This window comes from Lissotriton vulgaris, chromosome 2_1, assembly GCF_964263255.1.
Source record: "Lissotriton vulgaris chromosome 2_1, aLisVul1.2, whole genome shotgun sequence".
In the NCBI taxonomy this organism is placed as follows: domain Eukaryota; kingdom Metazoa; phylum Chordata; class Amphibia; order Caudata; family Salamandridae; genus Lissotriton; species Lissotriton vulgaris.
Genome location: NC_141687.1, coordinates 624,550,309 through 624,572,058, shown reverse-complemented (window position 1 = coordinate 624,572,058; position 21,750 = coordinate 624,550,309). Strand labels below are relative to the sequence as shown.

Sequence of the window (21,750 nt, the reverse complement as noted above, 5' to 3'; positions counted from 1 at the left end):
CAAATGCACTTGGAAGCTGTGTGTGAACAATTGGCTAAGCCCCAGTTTTCAAATAAAAACAGACTGCGGGGAAGAAACTCGAAACCAATCAGGATAAACTTGGATTTGTTTGCTTAGTGCAGGCAATAGGGGCTGACAGTGAAACGCCCCAGAGCGGTTTGTAGTTCGCAGTACAGCCCTTGGAGGCAGTGCCTTGGCTGACTGTTTCACGGTCACCAGCCTGGTTTTTAGGGCTGAAGCGCATTCAGCTGCTAGTTTTGCATAGATATATTCGGTCCTATCTTCACTTACATCTTCTAACACCCTTGGGTTCTTACCTGCCAGGTTGGATTACCTGGTGATCCCTTTAAGACCTGGCCTCCTCCCGGAGTGTACCCAGTTCCTCTGCATGTTTGCTCACAGTAATTAGATTTTCTACATGAATTTGTTTGGTAACTTCTACCCAGTGCTTCATTTGTAAAGTAAAAAGTGCCCTGCCCAAAGTTGTACACAGAACCCCGCAGCTGGCGCTATTGAAAGTTGGGGTGCTAAATACCAAGGGTGCGTTTTCTTGATTCCACCAGACACTCCCTGCCCCTTTATCTCACTCTTGCAGGTTCTTTTTCATGCTGCTTTCAGACTGTGTAAATGTTCCCTTTTCTACTTTTATCTCTCTTGCTCTGAGTCAAAGCGAGATGAGGAAAAATATTTCAGGTCCATAAATAATGAGTGTCAGTGTGCCCCCCACCTGCAAGCACCAGCTAAAATAAAGTACTTATTCCCTTGCCTTCTAGTGCCTATTCATTTACATCCAAGTGGCCTTCCGAAAAGAACTTATCCAACACTTTGCATCATGTCCCAACCACTTGTATTCTCAAGTGACCATTCATTGGCGAAGCAAACTGCCTTTGCATATTTCCAATGGGAAGACAAATCATGAGTGAATCCCATTTCATATCCACAAAATGAGGAATGGACATTGCTTTATGTTGACTTATGAAACTTGAGAGCTCTCTGCACCTACCAGTTCCGAGTCACACAGTTGTGACAAGTCACGAAGGCCCATTGCAGCTAGCTGTGGACTGTTTTCTGGTGGGAAATACTATCCCTTCATGTATCACATGCTGACATACGTCTACTAACAGACACAGCTATGGCCTTTCAACATCCCCCGGAGTTCATGTAACATTCGGATGATCCTTTGACCAAGAAAACAGAGGTCTATTTAGGTAGTTTTCATTCTCTAACGAAAACAAGTCCACCAGCACCACTAGGGGCATGACGGACGGTGAAAGGTGAAGGTGACCTAAGACACATCCATTCTGCTGGACATTGTGTCTGTTCTGTAGGGGTGCTCTCCAGGTGGATGCAGTGGGCAGTACCTTCAGAACCAGGAACTGAATGCGGCACAAATGTGGACTGAATATACTGATTGCTGAATTGCATTTATCCATTGCCTTATGTTTTTTAGTTGATGAGTATTTACATAAGACGTTTCATACTATATGTATGCTACATATGATTTGCATAAATCAAAACAATTCTTTATAGTATTAAATATACTTCTGTAGTAAGTATATAAAAAGGGTCTCTCTGAAGTGTTCTCATCGTAAGTATAAGTAACGGAATGTGCTTATTTGTTGCACTTCTTGACAGTAAAGGACTCTAAACCAGCACTGGGCTTCGTTTTCACCGTGGAAGTATCTGCGTCACCTCTCAAGTGCCTCTAGAAATATTGTGTAGGCTACATTTTTAAGAGCAGAATTGATTAGAGTTTCATTCAACAGGTTTACATCCATAAATTGCTTGCAAAATTTCTCCACCGGATATATTCCTTAAAATCCTGCATGAAAAATTGACATTCTATCAAACTCACACTTACTTCTAGCGCCTATTTTTCTTTAAGTGCACCAGTTTCCATTGTTCCTTCTGCCTGCCTTTTCATGGGCCTAAGCGCGAACTATTCCAAATAGCCAAAAAAAGGCTGAGCACATAGGGTGAAAAGACCGACCAGCAAAGGGGTTAATATCTGCGCTGATGACTGGCATCACTAGCTAACAGAGGTTTAAAGGTGGCACTGACTCCACTGTAGTTCACCAAAAACAGGTGCAATGCTAAGAGCACCTGAACAGTAGCAAGATCAGTTTCAAACATGTCGCGTGGCACCAATGCCAGGAAAAAAACACTACAGAGGTCAAATGGGAAACGTTCCTATCAAGGCTTGGAAGGCGTCCTTCCCCCTGCACTCGCACTCACTCCAGTACCCGGCTTCTGCAGACAACAAGAGGCCGATTCACAAAGGCATTTGCGAGTATGTGAATTAGTACTCCTGTAGTACTATATCATATACTCTTGAATGCCTATGCCAAACATCTCAAAATTGGAATGTTCAGGGTACTGTTTTATTCAGTTAGTACAAATAAAAAGAACTAAGCCCTTTGTGCACTTTTACTAATAGTGGGCTGGATATTTCGGGGCCAATTCAGACACGCAATAGTACTCGTGAAACACTGCTTTATATACTTGAAAGCCGTTAAGAATTGGCACCTGAAATTCTTCGAGTCAAACACACATCTCTGGACGTACTAGGCAGTCTGTGCTCGGCAAGTCTATAGGAATTTGACTTTGACACACACCATTAGTACAATGCTTTTGCTATTCAGCAAACTTTCCATAGCCTAGCCTGGCCAGTCAGACTGTCTCCACTATTTGAATTTCCAGGAGTCTCCCTAATCCAGAGGGTTGGTGTGATTCAGGAATCATCCCCTCACGCATTCCTCTGGCCTCTCCCAAGGCTGGTTTATACAGGCTGCAGAATCTCCTTAAGAAAAGCACATCCTGAGCAGGAAGAGCTGTAGGTTTCACTCCTGCCTTGGGGCCACAGCCACCTCAAAGGAGTTGGTGGGCTAATGTTCCACCACACAATATGGCACCTTCTTTTGTGGAGGGAAATACAAGAGGCCTATATACAGGGCTCCGGTGTCTGAAATGACCAGTGGCAGATTCACACAACAGTGAGCGCCAACCTGTAACATCTACTTTGAACCCAGTGGACCCCACTATTTACCCATGGATAGGTAGAGGCAATCCACATCTATGTACTAGACAAACAAGTTACTTGCCTTCGATAATGCTCTTCCTGGTAAAGACTATCCAACCATAGACCCCTCACCTTTTGAATATTTCCCCGGCGTCAGAGTGGGCCTGTAAACTTTTGAGCAGTACCTCTGCACGCCAGTAGGTGGTGCAGTGTGGCTCCCCACCGATGCTATTCCGCTCTGGAAATTATATGGGAACAGGTGAGGAATCTGCATTTAGATAAGTCACTACCAGAAAGAGCATTACCTAAGGTAAGTAAACTTCTCCTTCTGATACAAACTTCTAACCACTGAACCTGAGGATGGAGCCATCTGAAATAGGATTTCAGAGGAAACTAAAAACACTCTTTTTCCCCATTTCATAAATCCGTTACCCTCTTTCCTCTGTAGAATGTATCTGTGGTCAGCGCGGGGACACACTGTTCTATGTGTAACCAGGCGCTCTATAAATGATTTATTATTATTATTATTAACCATAATTTCTCACTTTCTGACTAGCTAACAGAGCAGTACATATTAAGAGGCGGGCCTGTGATTTGGCTCAAACTAAATAGTCCTGCAGAACAGAGCAGGTGAAATACCCTTCTCGGCGGAAATGGCTGTCGAGACAGTAGTGCTGTGTGATTGTACGGCACAGCCCCACATAGCTGCCTAGCAGGTGCCCAGGAGAGGAACTCTGCGTGCCAAAACATTGATAGTGGCATTGGCCCTGGTAGAATGCGCTTGCAGAACTTCTGGAGGCTGCATTTGGCCAGTGCGGCACAGATCTTGATGCAGGGAACAACCCCATAGGAGATGGTCTGCTTCGGCATAGCCTTGCCTTTTCCCCCTCCAGCAAAACACATCAACAGCTGATCGTCATCCTGGTGATCTCTGGTGTGGTTGATATAAAAACTCTGTGTTCTTTTAGGGGCCAAGCAATGGAGTCTCTCCTCTTCCTCAGAGGGGTAAGGTGTAGCATAGAACACCAGAAGGGTGATGGTTTAACTGTTGTGGAACAGTATCATGATCTTCGAAAAAAGGATACTCGCATCCACAGACCCAGTTTGTCTGGGAAGAAGGTGCTGTATGGCAGATTAACACAGAGCACCTGACGCTCACTCAACCGATGTGATGGCAACAAGTAATACAGTCTTGAAGGTGAGAAGCCACAAAGGACAACTGTGAAGCAGCTCAAGGGGAGTGCACCTGAACTATATGAGGACCAAGTTAAGGTCCCACTGTGGTATGACAAATGGAGAGGGAGGAAACAGATGTAACCTTTAAAGAAAAATATCAAACATGACACATTGTAGAGGATTTTGGGGTGGGCATTGTCAGCTACGCTGACGACACCCAGTTGGTGTTCAAGCTGACCCCGGATCGAAGAGAACTTGCCACCAATTTCTGGAACTGTATGTCGGCGGTAGCAACCTGGATGAACAACAACTGTCTCCGGCTGAATGGAGATAAGACAGAGGTTCTGGTGATGGGGAGAGATGTCTCTGCATGGTCTCATGCATGGTGGCCCAGTGAACTGGGCCAGCTGCCTATTCCCGTAGAGACGATTAGAAATCTAGGCATTCTGCTGGATTCCGACCTCTCCGGTAAGACCCAAGTCAATAAAATAACGGGAAAATGCTTTGGCATATTAAAAGTTCTCCGCAAGGTACTTGACCTTCTTCCCACCGAAGCCAGGAAAACAATAGTCCATGCTCTGATAACACCTCATCTGGACTATGGAAATGCCCTCCTGATAGGTCTCAGCCAGAAGGGCCTTCACCAATTACAATGTGTACAGAACACAGCAGCCCGACTGGTGCTCGGTCTCCCAAGAAAAACATCTACCAGAGCTGCCTTATCCAAACTCCATTGGCTCCCTATTAAAGAGAGAATTAAATTTAAGACCCTTTGCTATGCCCACCGTATCACTCAGAACAGAGGCCCCGACTACCTGAAAAGTCTTCTCACCATTCACCGCCCGATTAGAGATCTAAGATCATCAGGTATGATGTTATTTAAACTTCCCCGTATCACAAAAGCTAAAATGGGAGGTAAATCCTTCTGTTACCTGGCCACAAAATATTGGAATGCAATTCCGCTCCACCTGCGGATGGAACCCTCCGAAATGAGATTTAGGGCAAAATTAAAAACTCATCTGTTCCCTAGCAAGTAATTCTTCTGCTGAGCTCCACGCCACTACTCCTCTGGATTTGTTTTGTATTAGCAGTTAGCGCGGGGACACACAGTTTTGTGCAGCCAGGCGCTTTATAAATGTTTTATTATTATTATTATTATTATGAGATTTAAATAATGAGCTCTGATCTGGCACCTATACAAAGGCTGAATGGTAACTTTTAACTGTGCTCAGAGCAAATCCTTGCCTGCCGAGGGACAAAACAAACAGCCATTTCCTTGAATGGGCGAACCTGGTGTGTGCTGCACCAAGCCAAAAATGTGTCACAACGACTGGCGGATACTGTTTTTGGCAAGATGACATCAACTTGAAGAGGTCCAGCTATTGCCACTCAATCTTCAAGCATGAAAGTGGAGCGTGAGAAGAACCAGGTATAGAATCCTGCCCAGTTGCTGCAACAGTATAACCTCCCAGGGGGGCATTCCTGATCGGGGGACAGTAGCTCATGGCCAGGAGTTCTGGATACCATATCTCTGTGCTCAATGTGGGGTCACTAGGGTGACTTGGGCACGGTCGGTTCTGATCTTCTACAGAATTCTGGCAGTGGCAGTTTTGGTGGAAAGATATACAGAAGTCTTTAGTTCCACCCTAGGGGAACGCGTTTCAAAGCGAGAGATGCTTTGAATATTCCAACGTGTGCGCGAGTATTGTGCTTTTTCAGTGGCGGTAAATAGATCCAGCTTGGTTTCTCCCCATGAACGTAAGAGGCCGTGCACCACCTCTGGATGCAACTGCCACTAACCGTCAACGTCCTCCCTGGAATTCAAAGATCCTGACAGGTGGTTCATCACTAGGAAATTCCCTGGATGATATAGCCATTTCCAAAGGCACTGTGCCTCCGGACACAGGACCCCACTCCGCCCTGCCTGTTGCAATACCAAATGGCGGTAGTGTTGTCCATAAGCACATGAACCAGCTCCTGCTTAATGGATGGAAGGAAGGTTTTCAACACCAAGTGGATGGCCCTCGGCTCCTAGAGGTTGATGTGGACCCAGGACTCCTCTGGAGATCACAAACCTCTGATCTCCACCTCTCCCCTGTGGTCTCCCAACCTAGAAATGACATCTTGGTCACCACTGACAACTCTGGGTGGAGTAGGGAGAGGTGTCTGTCGCTGACCCAATTGCAATCCAGAATTCATCTCTGCAGATCGCTCGCAGTCTCCTCCAAAATCTGGATGTAGTCAGAGAGGTTCCATTGATGTTTGAGCCCACTGAGGCTTCAGATCCCACTGCACAGCCTTCATAGGTCATCTGGCATGCATGACCAGCAAGAGTAAATAAGTCCCATCTGCCTCAGAGTCGAATTTGTTGAAATCCAGGGCAGAGGCTGAAAGATCAGGTTCACAACCTAAACGTCCTGGTCTATCCTTTCAAGCGGAAAAGCACGAAACAGAACTGTGTTCAGAATGGCTCCAATGAAGGGAAGCGTCTGAGAAGGAGTCAGGTGTGACTTCGGCACATTGATAGTGAACCCCAAAGAAGACAGGAGGTTTCCCATAATCTGGAGGTGACTGACGACTGTCTGGGGCGAGACAGTCTTCAACAATCTTTTGTGAAGGTAGCGGAAAACTGGAACCCCTGGCCTCCAAAGATATACTGCCACCACTGCCATCACTAACAAAGCAAATAAAAAATGTTCTTACCATGAATCACAAGTAGCACCTGTGGGCCCGCATGACAGGCATATGCAAATACATGTCCTAAAGATCCAACACCACCATCCAGTACCCAGGATCGAGGAGAGACAAGAATTGGGACAGGGTGAGGATTTTGAATGTGTCCTTCTGGAGAAAGGCGTTGGGAGGATGCAAGTCTAAAATAGGACGAAAGCCTCCATCCTACATTGGCCCCAGAAAGTAGTGGGAGTATCAACCTCAACCTACTTCTGATGCCGGCACACTCTCAATAGCCTTTTAGATTCAAAAGGGCCTGCATCTCCTCCCATAAAGCTGACAGATGTTCATCCACCAGTCGGTCCAGGGATAGGGGAAGGTTCAGCGGAGCGGTCAGGAAGGGTAGGGAATAACCCTTCTGTACAATTTGCAGGATCCACCTGTCTGATGTTATAGATTGTCAACCCAGCAAGGACCATTGGATCCTGCTGTCAACCCGGTGGCTGTACTCCACTAAGGGCATGCTAAAAGGGCATGGCTATTAGGGCCACGAAGGGGCAGGGAACCGACTGGCACAGTATCTTGTACCATGGCGTTTGTGGGTGCCATGGTCTCAAAAAGGCAGGTTACCTTACTGAGGTTGAAGTGGCTGAGCAAGGTACCTCTATCAAAGCCACAAAAGGAACTAAAAGATGGATGCAGTTGGTGTCGAGGAGCAGAAAGGCCCAGGAAGCACGGTGTGGCCCTGCTCTCCTTGAAGCACTCAAGAGTGGAGTCAGCCTTGTCCCTAAAAAGGAATGCCCCATCAAAGGGCATGTCCATAAGTGTGTTGGCTCAAAAAGCGAGCTTGAAAGGCGAAGCCGACTTCGAAGGGCAATTGGTGTGCGCACACACACAAGAGAGGCAGCTCGATTGTTTAGGTAGACAGGCTGGCAGCAGGGACAGAGAGCGGAAACAGTTGCCAAACTTGTTTTCCCGTGGGTGTGCAGCCCGGAGGACGCCACTAGCCTAGGGCAGGTTACCATGCTCCTCACACCAATAGATGGATCCAGACAGGGGTCAAATATCTTGGGAGGAGGAAGAATAGAGCACTATGAAATAGCCAGATGCCCAACTTCACAGAAAGTTGTCATCAGGCAGCAGGGAACTACTTAGCCCATTGGCTATGTACCGCAACCTCCCCTAAGGGCACTTTCTATGCATAACACGGATGCCCCTGGCACCCAGAACACAGCTCTCGGCAGACTGGAGAAGAGGATCGAAGAAGGACCACCTTGTTTACCCTAGAACTGGCAAAGAAGAGGCTGTAACAAAGCTGGACTGCACCTGCGGCTCTTTGGGCTAGCAAACACAGGAAAGGAATGCGTGCCTGCTATGCCCTACTCGCAGATAAGTCGTCCCATGAGCCCAACCAGAAGCAGAGTCTCCAAGAGTTAGTTGGCTAACTTCTTGTTGAGTGTCAAAAGCTGAAGCAGCTTACATGGGAGAGTTGGTAACCCAGATCACCGAATTGTCACTCCTAGCTGCAGTGCAGCCTGGGAGACCAAAAACCAATGCTCAAAAGTTACTCTAGAGTTTACTGGACTTGGAGAGTAGTCGGAGTGCAGCTTGGTTGCCCCGAAGGAGCGATATCACCAAAAGAAGGAAACCGCTGAGCTTGCTGTGACCGGTTGCCAGTAGTCCAGTTGCGACTGGACTTTTGCTGGATCAAAGAGGACTTGAAGGAAGTCAACCCCGGTGGCCAAAGTCGCACCACCAGGATCGTCGACCAAGGAGTGGCCCTAGGAAGACACCCCTTGAACACACAGCATCCTTGAGCATCTTCAACATCCTGTATCCCTTCCAAGATTACCCCATAGAAGTCAATGGCAAAAGACAAAGGGACCACCGAGACTAGGAATGGGGTGAAGATTGCTTTTCGTGTAGTGTAAGCTGTTTATTTAGACCTTGATGGTCCACATGCATGGTACCCGGTCACCAAAATGAACTCCAAGTAACAGCATGCCACTCTGACCAAAGTTTTCTTGAAAAGGTTTTTAAGTGTCAAATATGTTGAATTTGCTAATGCTTGTTCACCCTTAAGTGAACGTTTTGATTTAATCTTTGTTGTAAAATCTATAACTCCGTAACCCTCCGGTGGATCTTTTTTCATTTTGGTTTCCATAAATTCACAAAAATATAATCTACTTTTATTAATCGGTGTGGGATTTCTGGAGTGTTGAGTTTTTTTGTTCAATTGTTTTGGTGCTGTTTAAATGCTTTACACTTGTTCCATTATCTAAATCGGACTGCGAAGCCACTGCTACCCAAGTTCGAGCTAAGGTTTGACAAACAAAATCTGACTGGTCCTAGAAATGTAAATGTAAATGTACAGGAATTTATATAGCGCAAATCACCAAGCGGTTTCTAAGCGCTTGCTTAGGGAACCCGTCCTAGTATTCCCCTCTGAGATAACCCCGGCAGGGTATCCGCAAGGTGAAAGCCAGGCATCCCGCCGCGAGGGGCCGTTGTGGAGATTAAGCAAGCTATTGCCCAGAGTCGCAGTAGGCACCGGAGCGAGAATCGTCGAGTCCATGGACATTTTTAGGATTCAAGACCCCGCCGAGCCGGGAATTGAACCCTCGTACCAGGCTGACCTCTGCTTCCAGGTCTGCCTCCTCTAACCAGTGAGCCACACTTCTCCACTGAAAGGTTTGTAGTTTATTACACATTAAGGTCTCACATCCATACCATATAATACACACCATTTCCACACATAAACAATCAGTGACATGTGAGCCTTTCATGGGCAAAACTCTCATGTGCTGTCCCTTACCCATCACCGCTGGCATTTTGCAGATGATGACATGTGACCGAATTATTGCTCGTGCACCTAAAATCCACTCTCTTATGCGGGGAGGGGTGAGGGACTTCCTATATGCATGTTCTAGGTGAAACGCTGGATACTGCCTCCCTACATAAATGTGTTGAACACTAAGGTATCCTACCACCCTTATTACGAGCCTTAGCTCAGTTGGAACGTATTCCTTTGGAAAAGGGAGAAAACTAAAAAGGCTTTTTATGGACCCTCACACACTATAAACCAGGGAGGGCGTGACAATATTCCATGGAGCATTTTGAATGTTCCTTCTAACAGTGTTTAAAGATTAAAAATACCTAAGGGACACCCAGTGAGGGGACGGTGGGGGGTTACTCCCCTGCACCCTAGTTTCTTGTCAACATGTTTCAGCCCTTTCAAAGGTCCTGAGCTTTCATCTGAACTATTCTTTTTCAGGGCCCAGTTATTGTAAATTTGTATTTTTAATCTTTAGACCCTGTTAGAGGGGAAATTCAAAATACTTCCTGGAATATGGGCAAGCCCACCCTGGTTTGTGAAGCATGCCACCAACAGGGTCTGTGACGTTCCAGGGTCCATACATTTTTTTAAAGATTTCTTCCCATGATGAAGGAATACGTTCTTAATGAGCTAAGGCTCAGTCATTAGGGTGGTAGGATACCTTAGTGTTCATGGAACTAGTGCTCCCACCTACCAGCCTGCTGGTGACAAGGCAGACATACAATGGACACTGCACACCTTTCTGATACAGGTGACTGCAGTGCTGCTAAGTTGCCCCAGAGGATGTGTGACATCCTTAACTAGTCTCAACATAGCCAGTAGCGCGCAGCCTTATGTGATAGTTTTTTTATTTTATTTATAGGAGTGGGCTGTCAGTCTCAGCACATGAAGTGCTTTTGATTAACAAGCCAGAAACGGTCGGGGTTTTATTTAGCACATGACATGGGGCCAATAAACAGACACGTGACTGACTCCAATCCGGCCTCTTAAACCTTCCAAAGGCATATAAATTAGAAGCAGCTATGCATACCATAAAAGCATCAGCATATTATTGGCCAGACAAGACATCCAAATACTACAACCATGAAGAGATCCGATTCCTTCTCATCACATGAAAAGCAAACACTTACGAGGTCACAAACAACCGCTTCTTAAAGGTTTCCAGCGTACAGAATTTATATTAGTGCGAAGGGACATTGTGTAAATCAATTTAGTCATGAAGGTATAGTAAAGAGAACAAACAGCTTGCCGCCATAGATAATGAACTGCTTGTTTGCACACTCATCTTAACGCTAGTCGACATCCAACCAACCTAAACCCACCCAACCACCCATTAATTGAATTACTCCGGATTGGGACAAATCCTGCCATTTTAGATTTCTCCCTTCTAAAATATCCTCCTCTCCAATGCCAGTAAATGGAGTTAATTACATCTCAATATGTTTTTTCTCGAAATGTCCCGCTTAGAAGTTCCTAAATGTTGGCATGCTTCCCTCCCTCCCTGGCCCTCCAAGACTCTTCCCCCACGCCCCCCGTCCGCCCCCATCTCAATGGAGTCTAGACCACAGCACTTTGCACAGGTTCTCTTTATTGGCAGCTGGGAGGTGCTGGAGCAGGACAAGAGCAGGAGTTAGAACACCACGAGGAGCCCAGAGCTGCGTCACTCGCGGCGGCGCGCGCCTGAATGTTCGTGTGGAGCCTTCCGCCATGGCTAGGGCCCGATGGTCGATCTGTTTTCAGGGTTGGTGTACTTCCCTTCCTTCTCCAGCTTCTGCTTCTGTTGTCGAATCTCGGCGAGGCGCTGGAGCTGCGAACGGAAAACACAATAATGAGACGAAAGAAGGCAGTGTGTACCCAGGGTGTATGAAGCAGCTTAGACAGAACTGGGCGCTACAATCTCTGTTCGAGTTTTTCAGAATGTGTGAAGCGCACAGTCTTTGTTTAATGATCTCATTGCACGTTTTAGGCTGGCCTCCGCCTTTTAACTTGCTCCCTAGGTTACCATATTTTTCAACGTATTTTCGCCCAGTCTAGCAAATCTTTACTTTGTGTAAAGCAAACAAGCAGACACGCTAATCCGCATTCCTCCGCCATGGAGCAAGCATAGGGCAGAGACAGTGACCCAGAAGTAAGCAGACTCCTTAATTGCGGTGTGAAGATTTTTCGCTGCTGACTAGTGACTATTGTGGTGTTGTTTTATATTGGCTTAACTGAGCATAACCCGTTTTTTAAATTATTTTTTGGGTGGTAGTTCATGTCCAGACATCAACTGATCATCCAAGACTATAACTCTTTACATTCTCTCTCATTCGAGTATATATATGCAATAAATGCAGCAGCACAGTTTGTTTAATATATAGCGGTCCGATGCCCAATAATCCTGAATCCCTACCATGAGTAGCGACCGGTCATGCAGATTGCATTTAGTCATACCCACCATATCTTCTCCCGGGGCCCCAAACATTTTCGAACTTGTGGGTGCAGCCGCGACACTCGTGTAATTTTTCTTCTGCACCCTTGCACCACTCCAAATGTTCCTCCCACTTTCAGAGCGAGGGCAAATGGGGCACCCCCACAGCTGAGCGATATTTCTTCGTGTCACTACAAGCACCACGTTACTAAACTGCTTTTGGCACCGATACAAGTGTCGCCCCACATATTCCAAGGATATATAGTACATCATCCGACACTGTTATGGCTTTCAAGAGGCTGAGATAACTTTCCAGGGTATTCCGAGGCGAGCACAAGACGGAACTTTTACTGAAGCAATGAACGCAAATAATTTACAGAAGATTGCAATTTTTCATTTAGAGGTATTGGGATTAGGAGCGTTAATGAGAGGTGGAGGACGAGCAGTTGAGATCTGAATATACATAGGTATTACTTGACCGGAGCACACGACTAAGGGCTCGTACAATAAAGGGTGGACATGGCCACCACATAAGGACGGACATAGCTTATCAACAAGTCCTATTACTGAAATAATCTTTCCTTTCCAATACCACATTAAAGATGTATACTGGGTTGCAACTGTACATAAATAGTCTGAAACGTGTAATAATACCACAGCATCCTTCCACATAGGCAAGAAGGAATGGAGTCTCATTTTGGAGCTCTGCATCTAGGGGCGGCAGTCTATACAATATCCCAAACATCCTCCCGGGCCCAAGAATATCAGTGAAATGACAAAAAAACACAACAAATGAACTGTGCAAGAAAAATACCACCTCTTATCGTTATGGAGAGAAGTTTGAAAGCTGCATTATATAGGACCCTCTGGGGTCTAGAGCTGTGTGGGACTGATGACCACAAATTGCTGGAAACTACCTGTATGCGCACCAGAGTATCTCTGTAGGACCTCTTGACGATGGTCATTGGTCACAGATCGAGGAAGTGAAGGTTGAAGACTTACTTCAGGTGTGAAGACCTACCACAGAGGTGAAAGTATGAACAGGTGGGATACTTGAACCGTGCAGTGCAACTTCTGGAGGAGTTTGCAAGTCCTCTGCGGTCATGACTAGAAGAGATTACAGAATAGGTTCCAAGCACTCCACAGTTCAATGACATGTATAGTCTCGTATATAGATGTCCAATGTCTTTTATTCAGACATATGTTCTCTTGTTCCTTATATGGATGGAGACGTGGGAGGAAAGCTCGACAGACTGCTCAGAAGTAATAAGTTTACCCTAGCTCAGCTGCTCAGAAGAGAAGCAAGAAAAAGAGCTTGGTCTAAGACCTGCTCAAAATACTTTACACATCAAGGATGATCCTATATCGCTTCTGACACATCCTGTGCCTAAAGGTCAGGATTCCTGGTACACTTCTGTCCAGGATCCCATCATTTTGGCCGGATGTGTGCATCTGAAGACTCTTTCAGACCCCTTGTAGATAGCCAGGTGATGAAGATGGACGAGGTGGCAAGCCATTATGACTCCTGACACTGCAACATCATTACAACTTGAACGGATGGTGGCTGTCCTGAGTAAAAGGCGGGGGAGTGGTACATGGTGCATCACAGCCTGCTGCCAGCAGGACAGGGAAAAGTCTATTTTGGAGCCTCATGGTGTAACTTGAGCCGCTAAGGATTTCAAGAGTGTCAGGGCCTCGTCTGGGCGATGAACATGCCAGAGATTTAATCTAATACACTGACTGGTAGAATGGCAGAGGTGGTGGCCATCCTGCTGGGAGACTAATAGGGTCCATATTGTGAAGTGATTGGGAGAGCTTGTAGGCTCTTCCTCAGGTCTGTGAAAAACAGTGGGGCTGGCTGTTTAAAGTTGGAAATGATGCTTCTTTCACAAGACCTCAGGCAGAAAACCATATGGGTGGCAGTCTAGAAGAAAACTGTGTTTGTGGACGAAAGCCACTACTCTCTCCAGATCTGAGCCCTGGTACTTTGACAAGGAAAAGAGAATGGATGCCTATATACGAAAAGACTTGTTGGCAAGGGGATGGGCAAATCGGTAGGCCATCCCGTGAGGTCTGGAGTAGAGCAGAGGGGCAAAATGTTTCAATTTTCACAGATGTATTCTGCATATTCCTACTGCAAAGCTTTGGGAGAGATTCGACTTGACGGTTGTATGGTATGGCAGGTCTCTATCGGTCCAAGGTGGAGCAGAGTGCTGTCTACTGCCGAGCCCATATGAGTCCAGGGGGTAGACTCTCACGTTGGAAAGGAGGGGGGATGGAGGTAAGGCGGCGAGGGAACGCAGTTTCCATTACGTAATACAGTTGGGTTGTACATTCTTTTGTTTCTCTGGTGTCTGCCTTTTATTCTCTGACCTCAGGGACTCACTAAATAATGTCAAGTGATTGATTTGTGAAAGGAACATATACTATACATACATGAGTTCTGTCGGATAGTGACTTCATTAAGGTGCTAGCTTGGTGACCGATTTAGATTTGTTTTTTGTTCTCACCCGCCCGTGGTTTGTAAGTGGGACATATCTCTACCTTTCAAGAAACACATATAAACATAACTATTGACCTATTTCTCTGCTGCTTCTTCTCTACAAAACGTTGTCAAGCCAGCTATTTATTTCCACTTGTATCACCTCCTCAGAGCAAAAATGCAATGCATTTCCATCTGGTTTCCATCCAGAGCATTCTACGAAATGCTCTGCTTGCTCTACCTAATTTGGTTTTTCACACCAATTACCGATAACTTTCTTCTAAGTTGGTACTTTTAGATCTTGATGCAGTATTTAACACCATTGATCATCCTCTCACATCATCTTTACATTCTTTGAGTATCTCATGATTGTAAACATATCTATCAGATCTTTTTTTCGGTCTCTGGGAACGTTTCCTCTTCATCACGTATATCTTTAAGCATTCTGTTGAAGTGTTTAGTTCTTTACATTTACTCTTTAGACTGTTCAATGCCTCCCATATTTCCTCTCTCACCGTTTATGCATATCTCTATACCAATCATTCTTCTTTTGCAATATGGGCTTTCAGTGTCTGGAAACAGCAGGGGATGAGGATTTGGAGACCGCTTGTCAGAAGATCATGGAGGTATTCTCATTTAAGACTGTGGCTGACCCGCCTTTGGAGGCTGGATTACCATAACTGCACTACAGGTTAAGTCCTGGGACATCCAAGGTGAGGCAGCAAGTAGCAATATTTATAAAACATAAATTAGGCACATAGATGCTGTGTGGAAACGTTTTGTTGCACTGACTTTCCGTTTGCCATGCAGTTTGTTCACCAGCAAGTCCATCACATTTGTTTTTTTCCTCCTGTTCGGCTTTCTCACTATTTTTGCCATTTGCCTGCTTTCTTAACTTGCTCTTGGATGTCGATTTGGCTTTGCTATATTTACGTGTTTCCCTTTGCACTGTTCCTTTTCCCTTGCAGTAAATCCTTGGCTTGCACACAAGGAGTATTACTGGCTTCCTACAGTTCGGCTTAGCTACACCGTGGCCCACCATCTTGAAGTATGTAATTACTTGTGGTGTTTCATCATCACAGCAAATTCCTTGTGTAAAATATTATTGATAAAGTTTCATATGCTCGTTCCCTGTACATAGGCTCCAGTTCCTTACCAGAGAATATAGTTACATATCTGCTGTAACTTTTGCTAGTTGTTTTTTATTCTCTTGCTGCATCAAATTCCCCTTTTCTTTTGGTATTATTATCTGCCTGAAGCTCCTCTTTGGTTTGGACAGTTCTAAATTCTCGGGGGTTTCATCCTGCCATTCTGCTTTTCTTTCCTGCTGTAATAACTTGAGTGGCGTCCACAATTCTAAGACTAAATTATTCAAAAACACAACTTAATTTCCTTTCAGCTTCTGATTTATTTTGTGTTCCTCCTTCAATTATTCCATCTGACTCGTACTGTTGGTATTATTGTTTGTTCTCGTTTAACATTCCAAAAATAAATCTCCAAAAGATCTGTTCTTCCATTCACATCTGCTACACGTTTTATACAATCTTGGGGACTGTTAGTTTGAATTACTGGTACCCACTTGATGTAGGTCTTTCACATTATCTTATGCTTCCATTATAATGTATCCTTCACATATATTATTTGGACTTATGAAATCCCAGCACATTACACCTTATTTAGCTATGATACATTGATTGAATATTTTGTATCATCTTCAATTTCATAATTTGTGCGTGGTTTTCAAATGTGTTAAAGGACTTGTTCTGTCATACCTCATTGACATACTCCATCTACGGTACCCTTCCAGAGACAAATACTCAGTGGGACATGGGCTCCTACTTAGTCCTCATCCTCCTTGCCCCGCTTCTCAAGTCTGGTCTATTGTTTTTCTTGATCCATAGTTGTGAAACTTCTGATGTCCATTATCTCCATTAGCAATGTTAAAAAAGCGATAAAAGATATTTTACTATGTTTAGCTTTTCCTCGTATATAGTTTATTCTTTTGCATTTTTTGCTGTTTTGTCCTTCCTCTCCAGAAAAAAAACTATTTGAATCCTTCTCGTCAGTCGAATTATCAACCTATCTACCAGTGTTTTTCCAAAGTTTTGTAATAACATGTCATCGACCAGCTCACTGCATATGTGGATGCCCACCATTTCCTCCATCCTTCACAGTCGGGCTTAAGGGCTGGGCACAGCACTGAGCTCGCCTTTCTTGGTGCGACTGAACATCTAACACAATATCTGGATGAGGTAGGTACTGCTGCACTCATTCTATTGGATTTCAGCACAGCAAATCAACACTGTGTCTCATTCTGTCCTGGCTGACAGACTAGTGTCATTAGACCTTGAAAGTTCAGCTTTGGGGTGGCTTGTCTCCTTAAAGGAGTTCACATTTGAGGTCTTGTCAGCCAATGTAAGATCTAAACCACTGTTTTTGACTTCTGGGGTTCCACAAGGTTTATTTTGAGGCCCTTGCTATTCGACATCTACGTCTGCTCTTTGGTGTACCTAATAGAAATCTGCAGACTGACCCTTTTTCAATATGCTGATGATACTCAGATAATCTTTTCTCTATCTTTGGCACAGAACCATTACCCATCTTTGTTGCACTTGGGGATGATAAAAATTTCGTTATGGATAAAATAAATTCACTCAAACTTAATGGTGACAGGACAGATGTCATGGTTCTGGGTAATAACACCTCCCTTTGGGGCCCGAGACACTGGCCGAAATCCTTAGGGACTCCGCCTACTGCGTCTATTAAGGTGAAATATCGATGAAGCCAAAGGTGACTATGGGAACTGCCACCTGTTTTGCAGTCCCTAAATGGTCGAAAAAGAGACTTTGGTTAATTACTTTAGCGGCTCAAAGGACTGTAATTCAGGCTCTAGTCATATCCAGATTGGATTATGGGAATGTGTTGTACCTGGCTGCGGACAAGACCTCTGTCCATCGTTCAGAGATTGTTCAAAATGCTGCTTCTAGGATGCTCCTTCCTTTACCCAAGTATACTTCAGATTCTCATCGAGTCCAGGAAATGTTCAGGCTTAATGTTTCCAAATGTATGGAGGTCAAACCATTGTGAAATATGTTTAAGGCCAAACCTGGCCTGGTGCCAAGTTACATGCAGGAACTGGTAGTTCCTGATCAGCCCACAAGGTCCTTCAGATCCTCAACTCAAGCTTTTTTTTACTGTACAAACTTTTCTTCTAACCTGTATGAAAGGCCCTACTTTCTCCTACCTAGGCCCAAAATTGTGGAATTCTTTGATGGACGCTCTTAGAAATTGCAAGTAATTTCTCACCTTTTGCAAAAATCTGAAGACGTGGCTATTTTAAGTCATTGTTCTGACCCGATTCTGCCCTGTGCCGGGAAACCCCTTCGGGGCAGCTGTGTGCATAAATCACAAATTATTATTATGTTGATTGTATTGCATGATTTTATATTTTTCTATTACATTTTGTATCAATGTTTGCTTGTTTACAACGGGGTTTTGAATAAAAGTGCAATAGAAATCTAAGTAAATAAAAAAACTGTTTGGAGTCCTATTACAGAGTGGACATTGAGATGATACTGGATGCTGTTTACATTCTAACACTAAATCAGAGTTTCTAACTTTCGCGACCTCCTGGAGTAAGCTTTGTCTGCTGGACCCGCCCTGTGAAAATCAAGTGCCGCAAGGGAGTAACACTTTTGTCAAATAAAAGCGTACCTGCATTCTGGACCTGCTACGCCAGTACTTAACCCCTTGCATGCGGCCGCGATTCTGCGCCTGTGCGGCACTTCTATTGAGTGGGCGGGTTCATGACGGCCCCCCGCCGTCATCAGCACACGAGCACCGTGATGCATGACGGACGGGGGCCGTCATCAGCATGCAAGGGTTAAAAAAAATAAAAATAATAATAATACCAAGTGGTGACTGCCCCCAAAGCACCACTAAGAAGCCCCACACCCTATGTAAAGGAGCAAAGCCCAATAGCTAGGAATATGGTAATAGAGTGTAAGAGACTGAATAATGCACTCTTATTAAGTTATTTATTTAATCACTGTCGACTTCATTTCCCCAACATTATTCCAAGGAAATCATCTGGTTCTCCAGAACCAACAATTAGGTAATATGCCAACAATATTTTCACTTGCTGGAGCTCATATGCCCTCAAAACCTCTTAAGTTGCTAAAAGGTGTGGGTGGTTGGGTAATGCATTCTTTTTGCTCGGGGTTGCCATGAGCAGCACTTAGTTTCAATCTTTGAAAGACCCTGGGGAACTGGAATTAGATCAACCCCAGAGCTATGGATCCGCTCAGAATGACTTTTAATTAAGGAGCATATACATGCAAGGGTACACCGTTCCCGGATCATTTCAAGCTGAAAGTTGTGTTTCATCTTTATAACAGAACGAGGGGATGTCCTTGGTGGTTATAACTCAACACAGGAACAAAATAAAGTCTTTTTTAAATATGATCAAAGAGGGATTCATCTTTGAAAAGACAAACACGGGAACAACGTACTATGTTTTACTATCGTAGTCTAGTAACATTGTGTTGCTGAATTCAAGACTCATTAGTTGATGGTATAACAGCAACATTTACCTTCGCCAATGCAGGGGAATCAAGTTATTATATGCAACAGATTTACAACTTGCGTTGACAGGAGCTTTGGTCCTATTGTTGTGGGGTGTTCTTTGCTTTTTCTCCTTTTTCCTAAATAATGGGTGCAAATGCATGTAATGTCAAAGCGCCATTAGTTTTTTGCTTGAGGAATTTTCACGCAGACCGCAGATTTAGAGTTTATTGCTCCGCACCTTGTAACCTAGTTATCTTATTATGCTTTCTGGGTAGTCTGTTTTTGGGTATCGCCTAATAGCGCACATGCGCTGTTGCTGCAAGGGTATTGTACACAGTAAAGGGCTTGGACCCCACCCATTACATACCATTTCTTGGCTTAACTGTCATTCCTTTTGTCTGCATGCTAATGGGCCAGCATATGGCGCACGTCACTTCCTTTTATTTCTCTGGAACATGGACCTAGTACTAATTGACAGGGTACGACTTTTTTCTCCATTTTTCTGCCCATCATTTCCACCTCTCAGTTTCTTTTAACTTTTGTCTTAGAGGTTTGTTTGCTGTTGCCTTAATTTGTTTTGGAATTCAGTGCTTCCTTTTACAGCACCACACAAATGGCATAGAATATTTAAGCAGTTTGTGACTTTGTTATACAGGTCACCGCTTTCTTTTATAGCACCAAACAAATGGCACAAAACATTAAAGCAGTCCTTGTGACTGCATGTGTTTGTTGGCTGCGCCTCTTCTATACAAAGTATATGTCTGTTTAAAGCATACATTAGTCTGAAACCTGACTCCCATAGTATTTCCAGACAAGCAGTCCAGTCACATGCTTCGGGTCAGGCTGCCACTAAGCAACATAAACATTTTGAACACATTAGATCATTTTCAAACAAAGTATGTAGCTTTTTAAAGGGCCTCTACGTAGGGCAGGGTTGCAGTTAATACATTTATCTTTAAAACCTCTGCCCTCAGTCTCATATGTATTATACTTCTTCTCTGCACATACAAAGTATGCATTTGTTTAAAGTGCTTCAGTTTTGCAGCATTTACTCCATTTCTCCTTAAAACCTGTGCCTATGTCCTCATTATCTTATGTAGTCTACTGAAAGCGCTTTTAAGCGCCCTATATTCATATGCACTTAGGTGGAAATCATGTAGCCTAACATCCCCAACTAAACTCCACTCCAATCTTCCCCACTCCATCCAATGTACTCCATTCCAATTCGCCCCACTCCACTCCAATCTACCCCACCCCAATCTAACCCAATCCACCCAGTCCAATCCAACCCAATCCACCCAGTCCAATCCAACCCACTCCACCCCAATTCACCCATCTCCACCTCAATCTACCACAACTCCACCCCAATCTACTCCAGTCCAATTTGCCCCACTCCATCCAATGTACTCCATTCCAATTCGCCCCACTCCACTACAATCCACCACACCCCAATTTACCCCATTCTACTCCACCCTAAACAAACCCACTTCAATCTACCCCACTCCACCTTACACCATTCCACTACATATACCTACTCCATTCCAACTTGCCGAACTCCAATCTTCCCCATTCTACCCAGCTCCACTCCAATCTACCTTACTCCACTCCAAACTACTACAATCGACCACACTCTATTCCACACTACTCCACTTAACCCCACTCCACCCTAATCTACAGCACTCTACTCCAGTCTACCCCACTCCAAACCAGTCTACCCTACTCCAAAGCAGTCTACCCCACTCAAAACCAGTCTACTCCACCTCACTCCAATCTATCCCACTCCCCCACTCCAATATACCCTACTCCAACCTTCCCAATCTACCCCACTCCAACCTTCCCCTATCTATCACATGTCAATCTCCCCCACTGCACCTCACCCCACTAACTTTCAGCCATGCTTAACAGCAGCCATATTCTATACATGTCTAAAACACATTGGTTTTTGCAGTCTTGTCACATAGGTGAGACCTATTGGCTTTGCCAATGCTTCTTTAACGGTGGCTATACTGGCACATTCCAGGTTCAATCTTTTCCACAATCAAACATTTGATGCTAGATATACTTGTGTCAAAAGAAATAGTGTCTGCACTCACAGTTTGGGTTACATGATTATCCCCACGCTTCATGAAGCAATACTGCATGGCTGTCAAATCTTAATAGGAAATATGCTCACTAAAAAGGCCAGGGGAGAAGCTGTCACCTTCAAGACCTCATCAACCACCAGCTTCCAATATGTTTCAGCTGTAGAAGGTTATTATTACTCATCTTTTGCTCACCTCTTTGAATGTAATCTTACTCTTACTACTGACCAAAGTACGCCCACTGAACCCAGACTTTTCATAAGTTTTCCTGCACTCCATAGCTGGCATCAACATCAACCATAATGACTGCAGTTGGTTGACATGGACAATTAGGGTAACAAACCTGACTGGTCACAAACTAGACCCTTCCTTTCGAATATAATAGCAATTAACTTTCTCCAGCTGTACTCTGGTCTTATGCTTTCAGCTGGACACAACCATAACACAATCTCTCTGCCCATCACATCTGAATGACCACAATTCATCAACCTTCTACTTCAACCTCCT

General features: G+C 44.6%; 1 protein-coding gene across 1 annotated transcript in view; it reads right to left on the bottom strand.

Annotated features, from left to right (window-relative positions):
* Positions 1 to 11,272: 11,272 nt before the first annotated feature.
* The window catches only part of NDUFS5 (NADH:ubiquinone oxidoreductase subunit S5), a 74,921-nt gene continuing 64,443 nt past the window's right edge, over positions 11,273 to 21,750 (bottom strand). Inside the window, exon 3 of the mRNA XM_086955742.1 lies at positions 11,273 to 11,511. Within this exon, the coding sequence (XP_086811868.1) occupies positions 11,416 to 11,511 (96 nt within the window). The 3' untranslated portion in view covers positions 11,273 to 11,415. The remainder of the gene's footprint in view (positions 11,512 to 21,750) is intronic.